Raw genomic sequence first — 26,193 nt, 5'->3', positions numbered from 1 at the left:
CTGAACCGACTTTAGCCACTGGGGGCACACACCAAAAACAACGGCAACTACGAACCTGCAGCCTGCAAAAAGGAGACCCCAAACACAGTAAGATAAGCAAAATGAGAAGACAGAAAAACACAGCAGACGAAGGAGCAAGATAAAAACCCACGAGACCCAACAAATGAAGAGGAAATAGGCAGTCTACCTGAAAAAGAATTCAGAATAATGATAGTAAAGATGATCCAAAATCTTGGAAATAGAATAGACAAAATGCAAGAAACATTTAACAAGGACCTAGAAGAACTAGATGAAACAAACAATGATGAACAACACAATAAATGAAATGAAAAATACTCTAGATGGGATCAATAGCAGAATAACTGAGGCAGAAGAACGGATAAGTGACCTGGAAGATAAAATAGTGGAAATAACTACTGCAGAGCAGAATAAAGAGAAAAGAATGAAAAGAACTGAGGACAGTCTCAGAGACCTCTGGGACAACATCAAACGCACCAACATTCGAATTATAGGGGTTCCAGAAGAAGAAGAGAAAAAGAAAGGGACTGAGAAAATATTTGAAGAGATTATAGTTGAAAATTTCCCTAATATGGTAAAGGATATAGTTAATCAAGCCCAGAGAGTCCCATACAGGATAAATCCAAGGAGAAATATGCCAAGACACATATTAATCAAACTATCAAAAATTAAATACAAAGAAAACATATTAAAAGCAGCAAGGGAAAAACAACAAATAACAAACAAGGGAATCCCCATAAGGTTAGCAGCTGATCTTTCAGCAGAAACTCTGCAAGCAAGAAGGCACTGGCAGGACATATTTAAAGTGATGAAGGAGAAAAACCTGCAACCAAGATTACTTTGCCCAGCAAGGATTTCATTCAGATTTGATGGAGAATTAAAACCTTCACAGACAAGCAAAAGCTGAGAGAGTTCAGCACCACCAAACCAGCTTTACAACAAATGCTAAAGGATCTTCTCTAGGCAAGAAACACAAGAGAAGGAAAAGACCTATAATAACAAACCCAAAACAATTAAGAAAATGGGAATAGGAACATACATATCGATAATTACCTTAAATGAAAATGGATTAAATGCTCCCACCAAAAGACACAGACAGGCTGAATGGATACAAAAATAAGACCCATATATATGCTGTCTACAAGAGACCCACTTCAGACCTAGAGACACAAACAGACTGAAAGTAAGGGAATGGAAAAAGATATTCCATGAAAATGCAAAACAAAAGAAAGCTGGAGTAGCAATTCTCATATCAGACAAAATAGACTTTAAAATAAAGACTATTAGAAGAGACAAAGAGGGACACTACATAATGATCAAGGGATTGATCCAAGCAGAAGATATAACAATTGTAAACATTTATGCACCCAACATAGGAGCACCGCAGTACATAAGGCAAATACTAAAAGCCATAAAAGGGGAAATCGACAGTAACACATTCATAGTAGGGGACTTTAACACCCCACTTTCACCAATGGACGGATCATCCAAAATGAAAATAAATAGGGAAACACAAGTTTTAAATGATATGTTAAATAAGATGGACTTAATTGATATTTATAGGACATTCCATCCCAGAACAACAGAATACACATTTTTCTCAAGTGCTCATGCAACATTCTCCAGGGTAGCTCATATCTTGGGTCACAAATCAAGCCTTGGTAAATTTAAGAGAAACTGAAACTGTATCAAGGATGTTTTCCAACCACAATGCTATGAGAATAGATATTAATTACAGGAAAAGATCTGTTAAAAATTACAAACACATGGAGGCTAAACAGTACACTACTTAATAACAAAGTATCACTGAAGATATTAAAGAGGAAATCAAAAAATACCTAGAAACAAATGACAGTGGAGACACGACGACCCAAACCTATGGTAAGCAGCAAAAGCAGTTCTAAGAGGGAAGTTTATAGCAATACAATCCTACCTTAAGAAACAGGAAACATCTCGAATAAACAACCTAACCTTGCACCTAAAGCAATTAGAGAAAGAAGAACAAAAAAACCCCAAAGTTAGCAGAAGTAAGGCAATCATAAAAATCAGATCAGAAAAAAATGAAAAAGAAATGAAGGAAATGGTAGCAATGATCAATAAAACTAAAAGCTGGTTCTTTGAGACGATAAACAAAACTGACAAACCATTAGCCAGACTCATCAAGTAAAAAAGGGAGAAAACTCAAATCAATAGAATTAGAAATGAAAAAGTGACAACTGACACTGCAGAAATACAGAAGATTATGAGAGATTACTACAAGCAACTCTATGCCAATAAAAAGGACAACATGTAAGAAATGGACAAATTCTTAGAAATGCACAAACTGCCAAGACTGAATCAGGAAGAAATAGAAAATATGAACAGACCAATCACAAACACTGAAATTGAAACTGTGATTAAAAATCTTCCAACAAACAAAAGCCCAGGACCAGATGGCTTCACAGGCGAATTCTATCAAACATTTAGAGAAGAGCTAACACCTATTCTTCTCAAACTCTTCCAAAATATAGCAGAGGGAGGAACACTCCCAAACTCATTCTACGAGGCCACCATCACCTTGATACCAAAACCAGACAAGGATGTCACAAAGAAAGAAAACTACAGGCCAATATCACTGATGAACATAGAGGCAAAAATCCTCAACAAAATACTAGCAAGCAGAATCCAGCAGCACATTAAAAGGATGATACACCATAATCAAGTGGGGTTTATTCCAGGAATGCAAGGATTCTTCAATATACGCAAATCAATCAATGTGATACACCATATTAACTAATTGAAGGAGAAAACCCATATGGTCATCTCAATAGATGCAGAGAAAGCTTTCGACAAAATTCAACACCCATTTATGATAAAAAACCCTCCAGAAAGTAGGCATAGAGGGAACTTTCCTCAACATAATAAAGGCCATATATGACATACCCACAGCCAACATCGTCCTCAATGGTGAAAAACTGAAAGCATTTCCACTAAGATCAGGAACAAGACAAGGTTGCCCACTCTCACCACTTTTATTCAACATAGTTTTGGAAGTTTTAGCCACAGCAATCAGAGAAGAAAAGGAAATAAAAGGAATCCAAATCGGAAAAGAAGTAAAGCTGTCACTGTTTGCAGATGACATGATACTATACATAGAGAATCCTAAAGATGCTACCAGAAAACTACTAGAGCTGATCAATGAATCTGGTAAAGTAGCAGGATACAAAATTAATGCACAGAAATCTCTGGTATTCCTATACACTAATGATGAAAAATCTGAAAGTGAAATCAAGAAAACACTCCCATTTACCATTGCAACAAAAAGAATAAAATATCTAGGAATAAACCTATCTAAGGAGACAAAAGACCTGTATGCAGAAAATTATAAGACACTGATGAAAGGAATTAAAGATGATACAAATAGATGGAGAGATATACCATGTTCTTGGATTGGAAGGATCAACATCGTGAAACTGTCTCTACTACCCAAAGCAATCTACAGATTCAATGCAATACCTATCAAACTACCACTGGCATTTTTCACAGAACTAGAACAAAAAATTTCACAATTTGTACGGAAACACAAAAGACCCCTAATAGCCAAAGCAATCTTGAGAACGAAAAACGAAGCTGGAGGAATCAGGCTCCCTGACTTCAGAGTTTACTACAAAGCTACAGTAATCAAGACAGTATGGTACTGGCACAAAAACAGAAATATAGATCAATGGAACAGGATAGAAATCCCAGAGATCAACCCACGTACATACGGTCACCTTATCTTTAATAAAGGAGGCAGGAATGTCCAGTGGAGAAAGGACAGCCTCTTCAATAAGTGGTGCTGGGAAAACTGGACAGGTACATGTAAATGTATGAGATTAGATCACTCCCTAACACCATACACAAAAATAAGCTCAAAATGGATTCAAGACCTAAATGTAAGGCCAGAAACTATCAAACTCTTAGAGGAAAACATAGGCAGGACACTCTATGACATAAATCACAGCAAGATCCTTTTTGACCCACCTCCGAGAGAAATGGAAATAAAACCAAAAATAAACAAATGGGACCTAATGAAACTACAAAGCTTTAGCACAGGAAAGGAAACCATAAACAAGACCAAAAGACAACCCTCAGAATGGGAGAAAATATTTGCAAATGAATCAACTGACAAAGGATTAATCTCCAAAATTTACAAGCAGCTCATGCAGCTTAATAACAAAAAAACAAACAACCCAATCCAAAAATGGGCAGAAGACCTAAATAGACATTTCTCCAAAGAAGATATACAGACTGCCAACAAACACATGAAAGAATGCTCAACATCATTAATCATTAGAGAAATGCAAATCAAAACTACAATGAGATATCATCTCACACCAGTCAGAATGGCCATCATCAAAAAATCTAGAAACAATAAATGCTGGAGAGGGTGTGGAGAAAAGGGAACACTCTTGCACTGCTGGTGGGAATGTGAATTGGTTCAGCCACTATGGAGAACAGTATGGAGGTTCCTTAAAAAACTACAAATAGAACTACCATATGACCCAGCAATCCCACTACTAGGTATATACCCTGAGGAAACCAGAATTCAGAAAGAGTCATGTACCAAAATGTTCATTGCAGCTCTATTTACAATAGCCCGGAGATGGAAACAACCTAAGTGCCCGTCGTCGGATGAATGGATAAAGAAGATGTGGCACATATATACAATGGAATCATTACTCAGCCATAAAAAGAAATGGAATTGAGCTATTTGTAATGAGGTGGATGGACCTAGAGTCTGTCATACAGAGTGAAGTAAGTCAGAAAGAGAAAGACAAATACCGTATGCTAACACATATATATAGAATCTAAGAAAAAATAAGTCATGAAGAATCTAGGGGTAAGACAGGAATAAAGACATAGACATACTAGAGAATGGGCTTGAGGATATGGGGAGGGGGAAGGGTAATCTGTGACAAAGTGAGAGAGTGGCATGGACATATATACACTACCAAACGTAAAATAGATAGCTAGTGGGAAGCAGCCACATAGCACAGGGAGATCAGCTCGGTGGTTTGTGACCACCTACAGGGATGGGATAGGGAGGGTGGGAGGGAGGGAGATGCAAGAGGGAAGAGATATGGGAACATATGTATAACATAACTGATTCACTTTGTTATAAAGCAGAAACTAACACACCATTGTAAAGCAATTATACTCCAATAGAGATGTAAAAAAAAAAAAAAAGTTCAGATAGCAGATTACAGTGTATGAGTGAGTGTGTGTGTAGGTGTGTGTTAAGTATGGCTAAAGGAATAAACTCCTTCAAAGCAACAGCAACAACCAAACAGAAACCTCGTCTAGTCTTACGAGCAGACAAACTAAATTTCCCAGTCTAGAGCCAAAAGACAACTTCTGGAACAAAAATATTTTCTTGGCGTGTAACCACAATAAAGAGACTATGGGATAGGAAAGCATGTTCTTAGACTCTTTTTTTTTTTTCACCTATAAATGGGCACAATAATAGAACTACCTCATAGGTTTATAGTGAGGTTTAGAAGATGTAATATAGGCAAAATGCCTAGCAAATGCCTGGAAAATAATCACGTAATACACGAAACCGTTATCACAACCACTGGCACCACTTGAGGTCCCTGTGTTCATTCTTTGACCACCACATCCTGCACAACCACAAGCTGCTCTTTCATCCAGAAGGATTTAATGATTACTCTAGAAACTATTAGGTCCCAGTTTCAATTTTAGGAATATCCATGAGAGTCTATACGATCGCTGGAATCAATCTGGATTTTGTTTATCAAGGTAACGTATAACAGGAACAAGTTATAAAATAATTAGTCACTTTGGTTTTTAGATGATTTCTGGTTGTTTGGGTAAAGCTTTAACATGCTTTTGCTTAAAGTGGATTTTAATTCTCAGCTTCCATTACGGCCTCAAACCGGTTTTATTTATCAGAATTGTTTCACATGTAGACTTCCATTATTTCTCCTGATATTTTCCACAAAGAGCATGTGTGGCATAATATAATACAAAATAATAGTAATATTTACATATATTGTAGGCTTACAGTATACCAGGCACTCCATAAAATGGAAAACTGATACATAACGAGGTGGTGGAATTGTGTTCTGCAGACTGTGTGCTCAAATTCTAGAGAGTCATTATACTACCCCTATTGAGGGAGACAGACAGAGAGAAAGAAAGAAGGAAGGATCTACATTCTATTCCTAACGCTCAAGTCTTCAACAAGTACTGAATAAAAATGCAATAGGACTATTATATTTCCAACTAGAAAAAAGTTATAATAAACTCTTGTAATACTTATTCGTTATTTCTGGGTTTTAAAATTCTCATTTTTATTTTAAAGTGATACATATATTTTAAATTTAAATGATAAAATTCATATATTTTATAAAAATTAAAATAAGTGTTTATATATGTATATATATATTCAAAAATGCCCACACACTGACATCTATAGGCAATAGGGAGTAAGAAAAACAATAAGTTGCAAAAGCTGTTAAAAGCTGGAGAAGGTAGAGAATTCTCATTTTCATGGCGAGGAAAGCTATCAGACAGAATGGCAAAGCGGGACTTTTGAAACTTCTGAATCTCTCCGTCTCCTTTTTCAGACTTATTTCTGCACATTCTCACTGCTCCCATGCTTTAGCTGGCCCCAAACTCCTGTCCCACAACTTGCTCTGTTCTACTCCAACCACCCCCCCTCCACCAAATGGGATTTGCACAAACTATGCAGAGCTACTCTTGGGCCGTATTTGGCACTGAACTGAAGCTTGAATTCTAAAGAACTGTTGGCTCCAGCGACACTGTGATAGGGTTTCTCGGATGTTGAGTACCTTTTCCCATAGAACTTCATGGTTACAAGGGATTTTAAAAGGCAGCTGTTTCACACATCTTCCATCCCCAATTATAAATATAAAAATACCTCACCCTACAGGAAGGTATTCTTTTCATGTGGTTACCAGATTGTATTGTCATAACATCACAGATAGAAACCTTGCCACTATCTCAGGCATTCTTTTCCTTTACAGAGAACTCGATATACTAAAATCCATTAGTACACAGAGTCCAAAACTGCCTTCTCAAAATCTCTACCCACCATCCACCGTAGAGAGTAAAATGTTTTATTCCTTTTTATTTTCAAGACAGCTTTTCAGAAACTTCAGGGTACTCTCCTATCTCCCAGGGTCTCTATTTTTTGGTTACATACTCTCACCCCTCACATAGTATGGCTTAAAAGTCTCTCCATCAACCAGAGGACTCTTCTATGAATATTACCTAAGCTGTCTAAATATTTCTGAAATGTAACAATCAAGAGTCAATGCAACTTTCTCCTTCTCATGTAAAAGTATGTGTGCATGTGCACATGCACACACATACACTACACACACAAACACACATATACACATTCCTTTCTCTGTACCTCTTTGGCAGAAAGACATGCTGCTCTCACTACCTGGTTGTTTACGACCGTGCCATATCCTCTGCGTTTACTTACTTACAATCTAGTACAGCTACACAGAGGGACTTTATTAGTTGCCTGTTGGTTACAATTCCAAGAAGGAAATTCTAAATGATTCAGTTTTGTTTTGGTAGACACCTATGAGGTAATTAACTGTAGCCCGTGATGTCAGAGACACATAAAAGCAGCACGACTTCTAGGGACTACTTTGCCAGGTAAGGGCCAGGTGACAAGGATCCCAGAGGACATGTAGTTACTGAGAACTGGGTGTATAGCCAAATGGCATCTGCAGTACATTTTAGTCTTTCAGGCTCTGATAATACTTCTAAATTTGCCATCAGTTAATACTTTTTATAGTCTGAGATAACTTTTTTCTCTTTTACTGTTTATTAATCTCTTTTATTTTGGAAATGAGATATATGGCCTCCTTCACATTCAGATAACCATGATTTTTATAACTCTAACTAAACAGCAAAAACTAATATATCAAATGTATTATACTTTTGAGAAATCACCTATTGTTAGGATTTATTGAATTTTCCATGCTGACTTTGTGTACATTATACAAGTTATGCATTTTAACAAATTTTATAATTTTGGATAAAACTTTGAAATCACAATACCAAAATATATGCTCCATTTAACACATTCATTGAAAAACTTGGTCCATCATCTGGCTATCTGTATACCATGCCAAATGTAGAGATGATGGCCTGAAATTCTTAATAACTCTAACCATGTTTTTCCTCATTTGCCTGGATATTTTGTGTGTCATGTAGAAACAACCATAGACAATTTAAGAAAATATCAGTCAGCTAAAGGAACAGGTTTTTCCTTATTCACATCATGCATAAGCCTGTCTCTTCATCTGTGTCTCTCCTGCAATAAAGAAAGGCTGATTTCGTTGCTCTTTCACTCCATGGTCCTCACTGATGAGATCTCTCTGTCTCTTCTCTAGGGGACCTTTCCTCAACCTGGTCTATGTCTCTTTCTTTCTGCCTTGAACAATGTTGTCAGAATAATTCCCCTAATATAATTCTTTAATTATATCATTCTTTTACAGAGCTACATGAATGGGTTTTCTGTTGCTTAGGCTGAAGTCCACACTGAGCTAACCTTTGAGTGGTCCCAGTCTATGCACAACAGCTTTATTTTCTGATCTTTCCTGACTCAATCTGTCTTCTTCAGTCACTGCAACCCTCTCACTGGTATTGCACATGCATTATGCAGAAGTCATTTATATTTTTATGTTTTTGTTTATTATCTTTTCCCAACATGGAAGACTCTACAAAAAGTGATAATTTTCAATGACTCTTGGTCTGTTTTTGTAATAGGGAAGAACCTTTTGTATTCTATTACAAGTTGATCACTAAAGGGATGTTGCCTATAAGCTTAAATTATACATAATGGTCCATCTCTGGGAACCCTGCATCCCAGGTAATGAGCATTAAGCTAAAATACCTTTGTTTAGCTCACAGGAAACATCCTGACCAGGTCTACCTGTGAGTGACTGCAGGGAAGAAAAAATTAACACATGTCCTCCGGAGGCTGCCGTTTTAGTATATAAAAGGAGCCTGAATTCTAACTCAGGCGAGATGGTTCTTTGGGGCACAAGCCCATGATCTTCTCGGTTTTTATGGCTTTCTGAATAAAGTCACTATTTCTTGCCTCAAGAACTCATCTCTCGATTACTGGCCTGTTGTGCAGGGAGCAGTACAAGCTTAGGCTTGGTAACATTTTGACTATCTATTTCTACTGAAAATATTGTTTATAATTCTCCACTAACTCACTGAATCACATATACTTGTGTGATATCAAGCACAGGTGTTTTAAAAAGTGGATTATTTCAAACCAATAAAATAATTTAAAATCATGCAATTTTGGAAACATGCTCAGACCCATATTTTATATGACATCTTTTTAATATTGGACTTTGGAGAGAATTTCATGTTCAATAAATAATGATTCCATTTAAATAATAACAAGAGTCAATATAAGATGCTTGAGTTGATTTTTAACATGTCATCGCCTCAGTGCCATGAGGTTTCTGGGTCAAGAGGCAAGGACAGTGGAGAAGATAGAAGATGGTGAGAAGGGACTACATAGTGTAGCATCTGTCAACTTTTTAAACGGCTTTTTGCTTTGGATCAGTAAACTATCTTGAAAGGGTATGGCTATGGGTAAGACACAGCAGAGCAAATTCCAGTTAACACAACTCTCATCAATTCACTTAGGCATTTTGAGCATCAATTTCCCATTTACTGAATGGGGACAATAATATTTAATCTATACTTGTGGTGTTGAAACAAGAAAAAAAAAATAAAGCATCTAGTAGAGCCTCTAGTAAATGTATAACAAATAACAAATGCTGGCTTGTTTCTACCTTAAAATACCTTGGCTTTTTTTTTTTTTCCTTGAGAAGCTATTTCAAGTCATATAGTTTTTTTAATACTGCATAGAAATCTAGCTCATAGTTCACTTCCTTCCAAAATAAACACGGCAACAATAATAAAACTGTTCCAATTCTACTGCGTTAAGTTTACCCCATTTCTTACCACCCCCCACCACTATCGCCACGATCAAGTTTTGATACTGTTAAAAAAGGCCAAAGTCCTCTACAAGTTATAAACTTCAGATCACAGAATCTGAGAAAAAAAAAAAAAAAAAAAAACGGCCCACTGATGTCATTGTTATTGGATCTATTGATGGGCAGACTTATGTGGGCCCATCTTAGTGGGATGATAAAGGAAAGTACTTCAGATCCTTAACGGTTGAACTGAGATCTGCAGACAAGCAGCATCAGTATCGGGATCACCCATCACCAGGGAACGTGTTAGAAATGCAGAATCTCAAGAGCCACCCTACACTTATTTTATAAGGATCTACATTTGCACAAGATTCTTATACATTAAAGTGTAAGTAAGAATATAAAGAAATGAATGCATTTAGAATAAACTTATTCTTGTGAAGTCTCTGAATGGAGTTTGGTTATGGAGAAAAAGAACTAAGAAAATAAAAGGAAGACACAGCCTTACCTTTGTTTCTGACCTATTTCCAGAAGCTTCTGAACATCAGTTTTGGCAGATTTCTCATCGTTTTTCAAATTCTGTTAAGAAAAGTGGGAAAAGGAAGTCTTATTCAGGTGATAAATTGAAGCTTACTTTACTTTTGTGTTTATGGCACAAGGTGTGGCTGCACTTATGCCCTGAAATAAGAATGTACAAACGAGGCCATGATGGTCCCCATGGCTCTCAGGATGAACATAGGCTCTCAGGATGCACAATTTATGACACCAAGTGGTGCAAGTGCTACACAGTGAGTGAAAGGGAATGAACTGAGATTCAGCCTTTAGAGGTTCAGTGGAGGAGAAAGTACTCTCCAAATACCTAGGTCTCTTTATAAGTGAATATAAAACATATTTTCTGCTCTTCATTTGAAGTTTTACTATGTTCTCTGCAGGCATGTTAAACTGGTTCTGGCATAGTTTCTACAAACACAAGGGGACATAAAAGGCCTCCCTAAATAAGCTAAGTAATAATACATCAGGATGAAAGCAGTCAAATGGCATGCACCTGTTTGGTCTTGTCTATTTATTATTTATGAGTAACGCATTAGAAGGCATAGAAAAACTAGGGCCATTTAAAAATTGTAACGGTTCTGTATAGGTAGTGTATTAAAGAAAAAAAATACCACCTCAGTCATTACTGTTTATTTACTCTGGCAAATTCAGCATTGACAGACCCTGAATTAAAAGAGAAAAGCCCACTGAGCTTTTCTCATTAGAGAATCTGACCCGTTAATCCTTCCCTGAAAACTTTCTTATTTATACTTAGTATATTACTTAACAGGGTGACCTATCCTTTTTGATATTAAAAGTTAAAACAGACACAATAATATTCTTTGTAAAAAGAGCAGCTATGACAGGTAAGGAACTGACAATAACAAGAATGGCAAACATGTTGCTTACCTAATATTTATTTAACAACAAAGCCATAGTGTCTGCCTTTACCAATTTTTCAGCCTAATGCTAGAAACAATTTTCATGTAGTAAGTTAAGCATTCTGATATGGATGTGGTGGGGTGAGCATCACAAGAGAACCTTTTCCCTAAAATGACTGATTGATATCATTATTAGGAAGCAGCCAATAAAAGGAGCTCTGTTTATTTGAAAAGAGTAGCTTGACATAAAGCACAGAAAAGCAGGTTTGGGGGAAAATCACCAATCATGGGATTTACAGTTCAAAGTGCATCATGGCCATATGACCTGGGACAGGTCACAAAATCTGCACTTTGACTTCCTTATCTGATAAACAGGGATGAGAATTTTGAAGAGCCTACATTAGACAGTTACTGGAAAACTCAAAGGGGATAATAGATGTGTGAAAGCATTTGGTGAAAAGTATAATAAAAATATGCTTATTCATTTTACCATCTGCTACACTCCAGGCATTCTGAAGGAAACAAAGATTAAAAGGGCATGGCACTATCCTCAAGAAATTAAAAACAAAACAAAACATGAAATGAAGAAATGAAAATATGAAAAGGGTAGGTATGCAGATGAGGGTCTGAAAAATGTATCCAATTAGAAGAACTCATGAGTATTTGATTATTATTTCCCCAGCAATGTCCAGAGAAGTGGGGTATACGTCTTGGAAAATAATTTTGATGACTTTAAGGATACCAAAGATTGACATACCTACTACTTACTTAATACAATGTTTATATACGGATCTATATTGTGATGCCATCCAGGTGCTATGGTTACAGAGATGAACAAGGCTTTCAAAGCTCATGTCTTTATGAAGCCCCACTGGAAAAAAAAAATGTGTACGATGGGCAATACATTTATTTATTTACTATGAGTTTGAAACCTGGAATCAACATTTATTAGATGTATGACTTTGGGAGATTGCTGTGGCCTCTTTGAATTTCGTTTCCTCACTGTACAATGAGTAAAATATTGTCTTATTTTGTGAAAAGCATGTTGAGGGGATTTAATAAGATAAAAATTAAATAAAAAAACACCTTGCATAATGGCTGTCACAAAATAAATAAAAGGCATTTTAAAAGATTGCAGTTACATTTAGTGATAGATGTATTACCCTTTCAAAAAGTAACTCCACAAAATTGCACATTTATTTCAAATAATTTCCTAGACTGTAATTCGATGTCTTTTTTTTGGATTCCATATATATGTTAGCATACGGTATTTACGGTATTTGTTTTTCTCTTTCTGACTTACTTCACTCTGTATGACAGTCTCTAGGTCCATCCACTTCACTACAAATAACTCAATTTCATTTCTTGCTATGGTTGAGTAATATTCCATTGTATATATGTGCCACATCTTCTTTATCCATTCATCTCTCGATGGACACTTAGGTTGACTTAACTTAGGCTGCTAGTATAGAGATACCAAGTGTCCTGGCTGGAAGAACTGACCACTCATGGGCATTTATTTCACCATAAGCTTGAGAAATTCTCAACGTGCCAGGTGTTTCATGCCTCTAAGAAGGTGCAGGTGTCTTAAATATTCTTTGAAGTCTCATAAAACTTGTGAATTTCTACTTAATGAAAAGGTAGCATTCTGGCCTCAACTTCCTGTATGGAAATCAATATGCACCCATTTTCATCCTAGTCAGTGCGTCCCTAGTGCTCTGTGCAAACTTCTACCATAGAACTATTATTCCTGCACTGTCACCATCTTGCTACCTGTCACTGTATCCTATTGGAGTGTGAGTAATTTTTCTGCTATTTTCATGTTCTCAAGATGTAATACGACTTCTGGAACAAGAGCTTGGGTGTTGGGTTCAAAATACCAGATCCACCTCCTAACTTTCTCTGTGCTCTCAGATTCCAAGCCCTTTTCTAACTCTGTTTTCTCACTTGTAAAATGAGGCTAATAATAATCATAGCATAATCATCCTGTGAAAATTAATTAAAAATTGGAGAAAGAGGACCTAACACAAGAGACCACATTCAATAAACTGTAGTGGTTACTGACACCATAATCATCATCATAGGACTAAAAAGCTAAGAACAATGGTGATTACACAAGGTTCAGAAACTTGGTTCAGTGCGATAACTAACAGACCGGCTCTGGAATCAGACTGCCTGCATTTAAACTCTGGTTTCCTTTGTGACATTCAAGCATGATTCCTCATGTGTAACAAGAAAACTCACATTTATAGTGCCTACCCTCATTGATATATTAGGAGAATTAAATCCTATAATACATACCAAGCTTTTAGTATACAGTATGTATTCAAAAATACAATGTTAAAGGAAAATATTAAAATATATCCTCAGATATTTCAGAAACTTTTCTTATCAGATATAGATATTGTCTTTGGTTTTTGGTTTCACTGAGTACTAATACATTTTCACAGATGACACTTTCCTTTGCAAGGCATTTACCCATTTTAGTAATGAGGTTTATTAAAGAATTTTCAGAACTATCCTTGGTGGAATTTAAAGTTCTCTTCAAGAGATCATTTCTATATTCATTTATGACTCTTAGCCATAACTGCTTTTCATCATTTTGTAATATAAAAAACACAGGGGTCAAACTGATCTTAGAAACTGTGAGAAATTGATGGCTTTGCCAAGCACACGGTTTTCTCATTCCTGAATTTGCAAATCACAGATTCCCAGACTGCATTTCAAATGACATTTCTTTTTAAAGCTCATATAATAATAAATAATAACTCCCATGTTCAAGCCCAGAAATATATTCAAAACTGGTTAAAAAAATGCAGAAGTCTTCACATGTTAACCCACCGAGACAAACCAGGTGACTCCTTACCCTTTGCTGCTGAGAAAATTAGTTTTCATCTCACCTGAAGGTTGACTTTAATTCCATCAAGTTCTCTTGATGTTTTTGTCAGCTGGCGGAGGATGGTGCTCCGCTCCTTCAAGACTTGCTTCAGCTGCTTTTCTAGCTCTCCAGAGTCCTGTCTAACACAGAAAGAAAAGGCATGAGGGCCCCCCAAATGCCTTCACTTGGCTCTAGCCATTTTGGCCATAAATCACAGACTCTTGCATTTTAAGCAAAAACTAGATAAACTGAAACCAATTATTACTAGGATTTTTTTTTTTTTTTTTTTTTTTTTTTCCGGTACGCGGGCCTCTCACTGCTGTGGCCTCTCCCGTTGCGGAGCACAGGCTCCGGACGCGCAGGCTCAGTGGCCATGGCTCACGGGCCCAGCCGCTCCGCGGCATGCGGGATCTTCCCAGACCGGGGCACGAACCCGCGTCTCCTGCATCGGCAGGCAGACTCTCAACCACTGCGCCACCAGGGAAGCCCAGATGTTTTGTTTTTATTAGTTCATCTAAAAAGGGAAAATTGAAATACCAGTTTTTTAAAGAAATGTTTCGTTTTGCATTGAGGACTATCCAGGCTACAGTTTCCAGAACAACACTGCACATCTTTTGCATGTATAACATAGTTTATCAGATACCTCTTGGAAAACAGATATTTTCCATGACATGACACACTGTTTTCTAAGGTCACTGAAGTTTTACAGCAAGAGATTTGATTTGAACCAAGGTAGATCAGAGATATAGACAGGTTCTGACACTGGGGGGACAAACTTGGGGGTGGAACCAGAGCAGAATGGAGGGGCTTTGCTTCACCCTTGGTTTGTAGGGAATGAAGTGCACTGAAAAGGCACCCCTTTCAAAATATTGCTATTAAAGAAAATACCTCTAAAAATCAGTCAATAACTATAGTAATTACAGTGAAATTTGAACAGACTTGTTATCTATTACAAGGAAGGAAAGACTTATCTCATTATCATACATATATATGTACATTTTTTCCCCATTTTTCTCATATGGACTTTGCAAGATAATAAGACAGGTATTGTAACTCTAATTTTGCTGATATAAAAGACTGGGTTCAGAAAAATTAAGTTACTACCCTAAGATCTTACTTAAGGAATGAATGAACAAGTAGTGTGTATATTTGTGTGTGTGTGTATTTATATATATTATAGCAAGTGTGCACGTGTGGGGGAAGAATGTAGACAAGGAAACAGTTGTCAGTGCAGCACAGAACTATACCTGATAGGGAAAGTTTAAAAATGAGCTATTTGTAATGAGGTGGATGGACCTACAGTCTGTCATACAGAGTGAAGTAAGTCAGAAAGAGAAAGACAAATACCGTATGCTAACACATATATATGGAATTTAAGAAAAAAAAATGTCATGAAGAACCTAGAGGTAAGACAGGAATAAAGACACAGACCTACTAGAGAATGGACTTGAGGATACGGGGAGGGGGAAGGGTAAGCTGTGACAAAGTGAGAGAGTGGCATGGACATATATACACTACCAAACGTAAAATAGCTAGCTAGTGGGAAGCAGCCGCATAGCACAGGGAGATCAGCTCGGTGCTTTGTGACCACCTAGAGGGGTGGGATGGGGGGGGGGGGAGGGAGGGAGACTCAAGAGGGAAGAGATATGGGAACATATGTATATGTATAACTGATTCATTTTGTTATAAAGCAATTATACTCCAATAAAGATGTAAAAAAAATGATTAATTGGTACACACAGGTGATTAGAGATTAGAATCACAAATCCAGAGAACAATTCCCGGTAAAAGTATATAAAATATATGCATTTTGAAAGATAAATAGAATTTAGTTATATGAAAGGGGGAAAACACATGTAAATACTAATGAAAATGAGCTTACTGAATTAAAAAATAAGTGCATAAATGTCAGAAGGTTTGGAGTAGAAAATGGGGGTAGAGAGATTTGCTGCTGAAATGAGGATATGGACAGCATGAGCAAAAGTATGCAAAACCTTTAAATGATGGTTAGGAGTATGGGCATTGCTTGGAAAACAAGGGGAGGACATGGAAGCAATCTAAATGTCCATCAACAGAGGACTGGATAAAGAAGATATGGTACATATATACAATGGAACATTACTCAGCCATTAAAAAGAATGAAATAATGCCATTTGCAGCAACTTGGACGGACCTAGAGATTATCATACTGAATGAAGTCAGTCAGACAGAGAAAGAGAGGTATTGTATGATATCCCTTATATACGGAATCTAAAAAGAAATGATACAAATGAACTTATTTACAAAATAGAAACAGACTCACAGACTTAGAGAAGGAACTTATGGTTCCCAGGGGATAGGGTGGGGGGAAGGGATAGTTGGGGAGTTTGGAATCGACATGCACACACTGCTATATTTAAAATGGATAACCAACAAAGGCCTACTGTATAGCACAGGGAACTCTGCTCAATGTTATGTGGCAGCCTGGATGGGAGGGGAGTTTGGGGGAGAATGGATACATGTATATGTATGGCTGAGTTGCTTTGCTGTGCACTTGAAACTATCACAACACTGTTAATTGGCTATACTCCAATATAAAATAAAAAGTTAAAAAAAATATGACACACATGAACTTATCTATAAAAAAAAAAAGGAAAAAAAAAAGGAATCAAGGGGAAGCAATTGTAAGGTTTTAAGCAGGGAGTGACATGGTCAGTTTTATGTTTTGGAAAGATTTCCCTGGCTAAAGACTGGGAAATTCACTGGAGGATGGAAAAATCTAGAAAAAAGGAGACTGTTAAGGCAGTTACCACTGAAATAAGCCACAGAAAAGACTGTGGTGGCCTAAATTAGTTTAGAAGCAGTAGAGACAGGGAAGCTTGGCTTGATTTCAGCAAAACATACAAAACTGAATCAATAATGTATAATTAAAATTTTTTATTTTGTATGTGTGTGTGTGTTATAGTGAAAGAGTGGGAAGGAGTTAGTTATTAATGTTGCCATGTCTCTGGTTTAGGCAACAGTTAAACATAGCCCTTCACTGAGAGAAAATCCACTGTTTGAACAGTTTTTTAGTCAAAGTTGGGTTGACAAGTTCAACATTAAACTTGTAGGAAAATAGCTCAAATTCTCTCATCTTTAGTTTCTTTGTCTGTAAAATGCAATGCTACATGACCTCACACAGATTGTTATGTGTTAGTTGCAGCAACTTATGTAAGTCTTTGAACCCACAGTAGATAATTCATTTTTAAAAGTATAAAATATTTATGACTGAGAAATTTGATGAATTTACAGTCTTTCTGCAGAATTATAAAGTAATTGGGTCTACCAATGGCCTTAGTCATGATTAATAAATGCACACCATCTGCAATAGGTTTCTATTACAGTTCTTTGCCTTTTCTCATTTTTTAAATGCAGGTTTCTAACACTCTTCACATTCCTCTTGTTTGAAGGAAATTGGAAGGCTCCACTGAAAGAACCTCAATATTTCTCCCTGGCCTTGAGATTTTCACTGATGAACAGTAATCAGCCAGTAATAAGATAGTTATTAATGCCCCAGTTTTCCTTTCAGACTTACTAGCAAAGTCAAATAATGAACAGCAAGGCATACCGTCATCTACTTCTAATTATACAAGCTTACTTCATGACATGATTATTTTTCCTGAATATTTGTGACAATAAACATATCTCTAAAATTATCTTAAGTGACCATAATAAATCACAGTGCTAGATTACAAGCACTGACAATGTATTATATGCAAGATGGTCTTACATATATTCATTCACTCATCTAATCTTCAGAACAACTCTGAGATAAGCACTAGTATTAATAAACACTAGTATTAATTCCCTTTTACCGCTGAAGAAATTGAGTCATAGGAATAATAATTTCCAAGAACATATCAAGGAAGTGTATCAGTCAGTCTCCAGTGTCCACTGTCTTTGCCATTATACTGTTAAGAACATACTGATTGGCTAGGAGTTCTTTATAGATAAAAGTTCACGGTGCCCATCACAGAACTTATTCGGTGTGATTTCTTCCATCACCGTTGCATATATAAGTTTTCAGTATTTGGATTTATTTGCCATTTATTATTTGCAATTAAATAAAATTATGAATAGCATTTCCTTTATAATTATTTATAATCATCTTTTAATTTCATTCTCATATCTGGTGTTCAAATAACTTCATGAGGAAAGGAAAACCAATTTTAATTCCTTTGTTTTCTGGCAAATACACTAAGAACCATGAAGAAATCATTTATGAGAAAAATATAGCTGAAAGTGTTAATAGCACCACTCTAGATTCAATCATTCAAAGACCTTATGAAAGGGGAAATCAGTTACTCTGTAGAAGTAAACTACCTTGACAGAGCATTGGTTAGCATCTTATCAGATCTTCTTACACTTACAGATGAGTGCATGTTTATCTTCCAATACATGTTTTTTCCCCGTAACATAAAACAAAAAATATGACCCTCATGCAGTCATGTTTTGCAACTGTCTTGTTTGTCTTGGAGCTCTTTCCACGTCTACCCATATTAAAATCCATTATGCCCATACTGTAGTATATTTCACCACTGGACATTTAAGGTGTTTTCAATTTTTCTTTCTCTCTTGTAAAGTAATGAAGTCCATATAAATGGGTAAAAATATTTTTCCTAAAATTTTCTATGACATATGTTCCCAGAAGTGGAAATATTTCACTCTAAAGTTGACACGTTAATTTTGAGAGGCGACAGTAAATTGTCTTCCTGTAAACTAGGCTAGTCTGTACTTCTCTTATCAGTACAGTGTATTCTGATAGTCTCCTCAACACTCTCACCTGAACTGGAAATTGTCCTCCCTCTCTATATAATATTTCTTGATGGCATGGGTAAACAATGATATCTTCTTTCTGGTATAATTTCCAATCACTTCCTTAGAAAGACTGATTATATTTTCATTACTTTAATCAGCACTTGTATTTCTTCCTCTATAAGTTATCTGTGTAGGCCATTTACCTATTTAAATTTTGGATTAGTTATTGTATTAATTTTCTGGGGCTGCTATAATAAGATACCACAGGATGGGTGACTCAAACAACAGAATTTTTTGTCTCACAATTCTAGAGTCTAGAAATCCAAAATCAAGTTGTTGGTAGAGTTAGCTTCTTATGAGGGCTGTGAAGGAAGGATCTGTTCTAGGGCTGTCCCCTTGGCTTGCAGATGGCTGTCTTCCCTCTATGTCTCTTCACATTGTCTTCTATGTGCGACTCCATGTCCAAATTTTCCTTTTTTTTTTTTTTTTTTTTTGCGGTACGTGGGCCTCTCACTGTTGTGGCCTCTCCTATGGTGGAGCACAGGCTCCGGATGCGCAGGCTCAGCAGCCATGGCTCACGGGCCCAGCCGCTCCGTGGCATGTGGGATCTTCCCGGACTGGGGCGCGAACCCGTGTCCCCTGCATCAGCAGGCGGACTCTCAACCACTGCACCACCAGGGAAGCCCAAAATTTTCCTTTTTTATAAGGACACCAGTCATATTGATTTAGAGCCCACTCCAGTGACCTCATGTTAACTTGATAAATTCTGCAAACACCCATCTCCAAATGATGTCACATATGATGGGTTAGGACTTCAATATATGAATTTGAGGGGGGACACAATTCAATCCATAACAGTTATCTAACATATTGATTTATAGACTGTCTGGGTCCAGTACGGTTTTTAGTTGTTATTATTGATATATGGAAAACATTTTCCAAATCTGTTACTGGTATTTCAATTTATCATCCCCTACAATTTTTAAAATATATTGCTAGATAAATATTTTCCTTTATGGCATTTGAATTGTTCTTGCACAGGTGGATCTTCTCCTTCCCAATATTATTCTTTAAAAGTTTGTGTATGCTTATGAAAATGCATTAATTGTAATTGGTGCTAAACTACCAAATTAATTTTGGAATATGTTTTATACATATGGTAAAAGGTAGGAATACAACTTAGATGTGGATAGCCAATTGTTTTAGCATAATTGGGACAATTCTTTCATCACTGATTTTGAAATGACATTTTTCTTATGTATCAAATTCCTTTCTACTGTATGTTTTGAATTCTCTTTTCTGATCTATAGATGAATTTGTCTCAGAGCCATATCATGGTTTAGTTACTGAAACTGTGCACTACATTTTGATATTTCCTAGATTTTACCCTACTGTTTTTATTCATAGTTTTACTGAAATTTTTTCTGTATTTGTTTCTTCTCAGTGAATTTTAGAATCAGCTTGTCAATTTCTCAAAAACTCCAACAGGGAATTTAATTAAAATCGCATTCATATTATAGTTATATTTAGGGAACTAGATAACAATAAGGCATCTTCCGGTCCAGAAACATACAGTGTCTCATATATTGTTCTAGTTATTTTATACAATTCAGTAATGTTTTACAGTTATTTCATAGAGTTCATATTCATTTCTCGTTAGACCTATTGCTGTTATTGTTGATGGATTTTTCCATTCAATTGTCTAAACGAATATTGCCAGCTTCTTTTAAAGCTATTGACTTTATAAGTTGATCTTGATTCTGGATATCTTATTAAACAAACTTAGTTCTACCATTACTCAGTTGATTCGTTTGGCTTTTTTAAGTAGACAACACTTTTTTCTAATAGTTATAACATTTATTTTTTTTCTTTGATAATTGCACTGGCTAAGACCTCCAAAACAAGGTTGAATAGAGAAAATGATGATATGCCTTTTATCTTGTGCTTGACTTTAAAATAGATGTATTAATTATGTTTCACCACTGAGCAAAATGTATGCAACTGTTTACTGTAATTTTCAGGTGATACCATTTTTCTCAGTCCATTTTTTAAAATAAAATTTTTATTGAGTTATAACATTATGCAGAAAAAAATGCACAATCCCATGACAAAAAATTTTACAAACAGAAAATACACTTTTGAAAATACCCAAAGTGTATTTTCCAAAGCTCTCCCCAAATAGAGCTAACATTCTGACTTCTATTACTTTATAATCATTTGCCTATGTTTCAAATTTATACAATTATACTGAATGTCTTTTGTGTTTCACTTGTTTTATACAACATGAAATTTCTGTAGAGAAATAGTTTGTTATTTTTTATTGCTACTTGGTACACTAGTAAATAATTATGCTGTAATGTATTCTAGTGTTGACAGACACTTGTGCTTTTTTTTTTTCCAGTTTTTGACTGTTGTGAATAATGCTGCTATTTATATTTTATATGCCTTGTATTTAACATATAAATACATGTGTGCTGGATATATATTTAAGAATGGAATTGCTCTATTATAGAGTATGCCTTTGTACAACTTCAGTAAATACTGACAAAGAATTCTCCAAACTGCTATAGAGTAGAAGTGGAGAAATCCATTTCACACTCTTATTAACACTAGTATTGTCAGTATTTTTTTTTTTATTTCAGTCACTCTAGTAGTTGTGTAATAGTATCTCAATTTAGCTATAATTTGCATTTTACTGTTGATTCATAAAGTCAGCACTTTACTAAAGATAATATTTGCATATTTTCTTTTATAAAATGCTTGTTCATGCCTTTTGCCTTTTTCCCATTAGTTTGTCCATTGCTTAATACTGATTCATAGGAGGTATTTATATATTCCAAACAGGAGATGTTTGTTGGTTAAATGTATTGAAAAAACTCCCTACTTTGCTGCTTGAATTTTCAATTTCTTAATGGTGTCTTTTGATGAGTACAAATATATTTGTATCGATAATACAAATATAGACCAAATTATTAACCTTTTATATTAGGAGTTGTCTCTTTTATACCCAAATTAAGAAATGTAGGCTTACTTACTATGTTATTTTCTAGAAGCTTAATTATTGAATAATTAGTTAAATTATTCATTTAACTCTTCACATTTTAGGTCTGCAATCCACCTGAAATTTTTTTTTTTTTTTTTGCGGTACGCGGGCCTCTCACTGTTGTGGCCTCTCCCGTCGCGGAGCACAGGCTCCGGACACGCAGGCTCAGCGGCCATGGCTCACGGGCCCAGCCGCTCCGCGGCACGTGGGATCTTCCCAGACCGGGGCACGAACCCGCGTGCCCTGCATTGGCAGGCGGACTCTCAACCACTGCGCCACCAGGGAAGCCCCACCTGAAATTTTTTGTATTGAATGACTTAGGGGTCAAAATACATTTATTTTCATATGTATATACAAATAACTCAGCACCATTTATTAGACATATAATTACTTCCCTGTATTTTGCAATGCCATTTTTTCATAAATTCATTTTCTAAATTAAAAAGTGTCTGTTCCTATATTATTTAATCTGTCAAATTTTTCTATTCATCTATCGTTTTGTTAATGCCATTGTCTCAAATAATATAGTTTATAAAATTGTGAAATGTAGATATCCCGTAATCTGAAAACTTGAATTTTATCTTTTTCTTCAAGATTCTCTTGCCCCTCATGGCCCCTGGCATTACCATGTACCTTTTGGCTTGTCAATTTCAACAACAACAAAATAACTGTCAGTACTAATAACATGTTTGTGTATTGACATTTTAAAAATACTAAATTTTCCGCTTCACCCACATTTCATTTATTTATTTAAAGATTTTAAAATAGTCTCAACATTTTATAGTGTTCTGTGTACAAGTCTTGTACCACTTGGATTAATAGCTAGATATTTGAATTTTTTATCTGATTATAAATGTGTTCCCTTTTAGACATTCATTTCCAATTTTATCTTGTTGGAAATGATTTTTCTCAGGCCATTTTGGATGGATTTAAAAATGGATTTTTGTATATGATTTTGCTTTCAGCAAACTCAATCTAAAAAATTATTTGCAGAATCTTTTGTATTTTCTACACAAATAATCATATTGTCTGTAAAAAATGATGGTTTCTCTTTATTTTTTTTCAATTCTTAAATCATTTACTAAGTTCTTTATCTTACTTTGTTATCAGAACCAAGAACCTATTCTATGATGTTCAGTAGAATTGGCAATATAAATATCCTTTTCTTATACCAGATTGCAGGTATACAGACATCTTTTTCTTATTTCAGATGGCAGGGGAAAGCATTTCAATAACACAAATACGGTATTTCCTATAGGCCTTTTTATTCACGTTTTAAAAGCAATCAGTTTTTCTTTTTAACTGATTGTTACTGATTTTTACTTTTTACTCAACAGTAAAAAGTTCCCTTTTATTTTTGGTTTCTTAATCTGTTCTGCTTTAGTTGTGAATTGAATTTGAATGCTGTCAAATGAGTGGGGTTTTTTTTCATTACTGCACCTGTTATTATTTACTCATAATTCTTTCATTCCTCCCTACCTTTGCCATGTTGCAAATGTGGGCAGAATAAACATTCCAGCACCACTCGGTTGGTCATGTAACACTCCCATGGAATGTTAGTGGACATGACACATCAAAGACTTTAAATATTATTTGATTTTGTTTAGTCTCTTGTTCTCCTTCTAATGGCTATAAGAAGAAATTCCCCCAGATAACGACTGCCATTTCAGGATTCTTCAGAAAAAAAAAAAAAAAAGTAGGAAAAACATGAATTTGACTCATATTCTGAAGCAGAAATCACCTCAGTCACTCTTCAACCTGAGTTTGAAAAATTAATGTTATTGTAAGCCATTAAGCTTTTGGAGTAATTTGTAATGTAGCAGTATCACATCAAAAACTTGTCTCATGAATGCATTTATTGAGATGACCATACACATTTTTTCTTTTATACTCTTAATATGCTGAATTATATACATCTTATGTGTATAATTAATGATTGCATTAAGTCAATTTCTCATTATTGAAATTAATTCTTTATTATATATAATTCTGTGAGATTGCTAATATTTTGTTTAGGAGTTTTACATTTATTCTCATGGGAGAAATTCACTTGTAAATTTCCTTTCTCATTATATCCTTACAAAGCTTGGGATACAGGTTATGTTTAGTTCATGAGACAAATTGGGAAGTATTCCCTCTTTTCCTATTATCTGAAAGAATTTTTGTATGATTGGTAATATTTCTTCCCTAAATTAGTAGAATCAATATGTATAATCATGGTCTGCAGTATCCTTTGTAGGAAGGTATTCACAGACTCAGTGATTTAACATACTCTTAACTATTCAGATATCCTAACTGTCCCTGTGCCAATATTAGGAAGACACACTAGTTTTAGGAATTTGTCCATTTCATTGTCATTCATTTGGTTCATGATTCTAGGTGTCAGCAATTTGGTCTGAGCGCAACTGGGCAGTCTTCATCTTGGCTGGGCTTACTCTTGTTTCTGTGATTCCCTGGTCAACTAAATGGCTCTGCACTGAGATTGACATGATGTCAGTTTGTCAGTGAAGACAACTGGCCCATATGTCTTCTTCCTCCAGCAAGCTAGCCAGCCTTGCTCATACTGCAGTTCATCAGGGTTCTAAGAGAATCAGCAGAGGTAAAGGAATATGTTTTCAGGTTTAATCTTGGAATCACAAGATATCACATCTGCCATGTTATACTGGTCACAAAGCAAGTGACAAGTTCAGTCCAGATTCAAGAGGTAAAGAAATACACTTCTTGATGGGAGAAGTTTAAAAGTCATATTGTAAATGAGCATGTTTGTAAGGCAAAGAATGATTATGGTCATATTTGCAAATGATCTGTTACATAACCACAACTGCTGAGTTAATTCGGTTACTTCATTTCTCAGGGATTGGTCCTTTGAGTACTTGCCACCTTGTGCATTGGTGGTTCTCCAATGCCTTCAGAGGGATTTTTTTGACTTTTTTTTTCCAGTTTTTCCACTGGCTCCAAAATTGTTTGACAACAAACTTGTCTAATTTCACTAAAGATGAAACTTTTAGTGAATATTTGAACACTTTTATTTGCAACTACCCAATCTTACTGTCAGTTCAATTCTTCATTATCTAAATATTTATAGCACTATATTAATTGACTTCTTTTTTGCTTCTCCAATCCATTTAATACACTGATTTCAAATCAGACTTTCTAAACTTAAAGTTCTATTTGGATCCACTTATAGTTCAAAACAGGTGGTTCCTTGGGCCATGTCAAGGTCAAGGCTGCTAGCCTTCTGGCTTGAAACTATCTTCATATTCCTTCAGTTTCCTTTGCTGATCCCTTTCATCTTATGTGTCCTGTGTTTGGTTAATTAGCAACTGAAGAGAATTTCTTGAAAATATTTAAATTTTTTTCTCTCTCTCTAGTTACGGGGCACGGGCTCCAGAGCGTGTTGGCTCTGTAGTTGTGGCATGAGCGCTCTAGGGTGTGTGGGCTCTGTAGTTTGCGGCACCCAGCCTCTCTAGTTGAGGTGTGAGGGTTTAGTAGTTGTGGCACGTGGGCTTAGTTGCCCTGTGGCATGGGGGATCTTAGTTCCCCGACCAGGGATCAAACCTGCATCCCCTGCATTGGTAGGCAGATCCTTTACCACTGGACCACCAGGGAAGTCCCTAAATGTGTTTTTGTCCATTTTCATTTGTATGAATAAACTGAAACTGAAATTAAAATAAATCCCCCTAATAATCATATATTAAATTCTTCCTAATAGCCAAAACCCTCAAAAAACGTCATACTCTAGTCTTAACACTTGATTTCACAACACGAAACCTCTACATACATCAAGCCAGTCTCTTCTCTTTCTCTATTCTCCATCTCCCTTCAGAGTCTTATATTAACAGTGTAATTTATTATAATATTTATTTATATGTAATATTCATTTATATTAATGTATAATATGTATGTATCTTCATGTATATTATTTATGTATGTATGATTTATGTATATTATTTACGTGTACATATATGTCTCACTACAAAATTGAAATCTTTGATTGAATGGATGTTGTCTAGTACTACTATTGCCTAGCACAGCATTTTCTTCTGACAATGTTAAATTGTACCTGAGCCCTGT

General features: G+C 35.7%; 1 protein-coding gene across 1 annotated transcript in view; it reads right to left on the bottom strand.

Annotated features, from left to right (window-relative positions):
- The window catches only part of LUZP2 (leucine zipper protein 2), a 437,054-nt gene that overhangs the window by 210,257 nt on the left and 200,604 nt on the right, over positions 1 to 26,193 (bottom strand). Inside the window, exons 2-3 of the mRNA XM_007447947.1 lie at positions 14,320 to 14,437; positions 10,516 to 10,586 (exon numbers count right to left, since the gene is read on the bottom strand). Coding sequence (XP_007448009.1) covers positions 10,516 to 10,586; positions 14,320 to 14,437 — 189 coding nt within the window. The remainder of the gene's footprint in view (positions 1 to 10,515; positions 10,587 to 14,319; positions 14,438 to 26,193) is intronic.

The sequence above is a fragment of the Lipotes vexillifer genome, unplaced genomic scaffold (genome assembly GCF_000442215.2).
Source record: "Lipotes vexillifer unplaced genomic scaffold, Lipotes_vexillifer_v1.1 scaffold1624, whole genome shotgun sequence".
In the NCBI taxonomy this organism is placed as follows: Eukaryota; Metazoa; Chordata; class Mammalia; order Artiodactyla; family Lipotidae; genus Lipotes; species Lipotes vexillifer.
The sequence above is the reverse complement of the archived record's forward strand: the minus strand, read 5'-3'. Positions and strand labels throughout refer to the sequence as shown.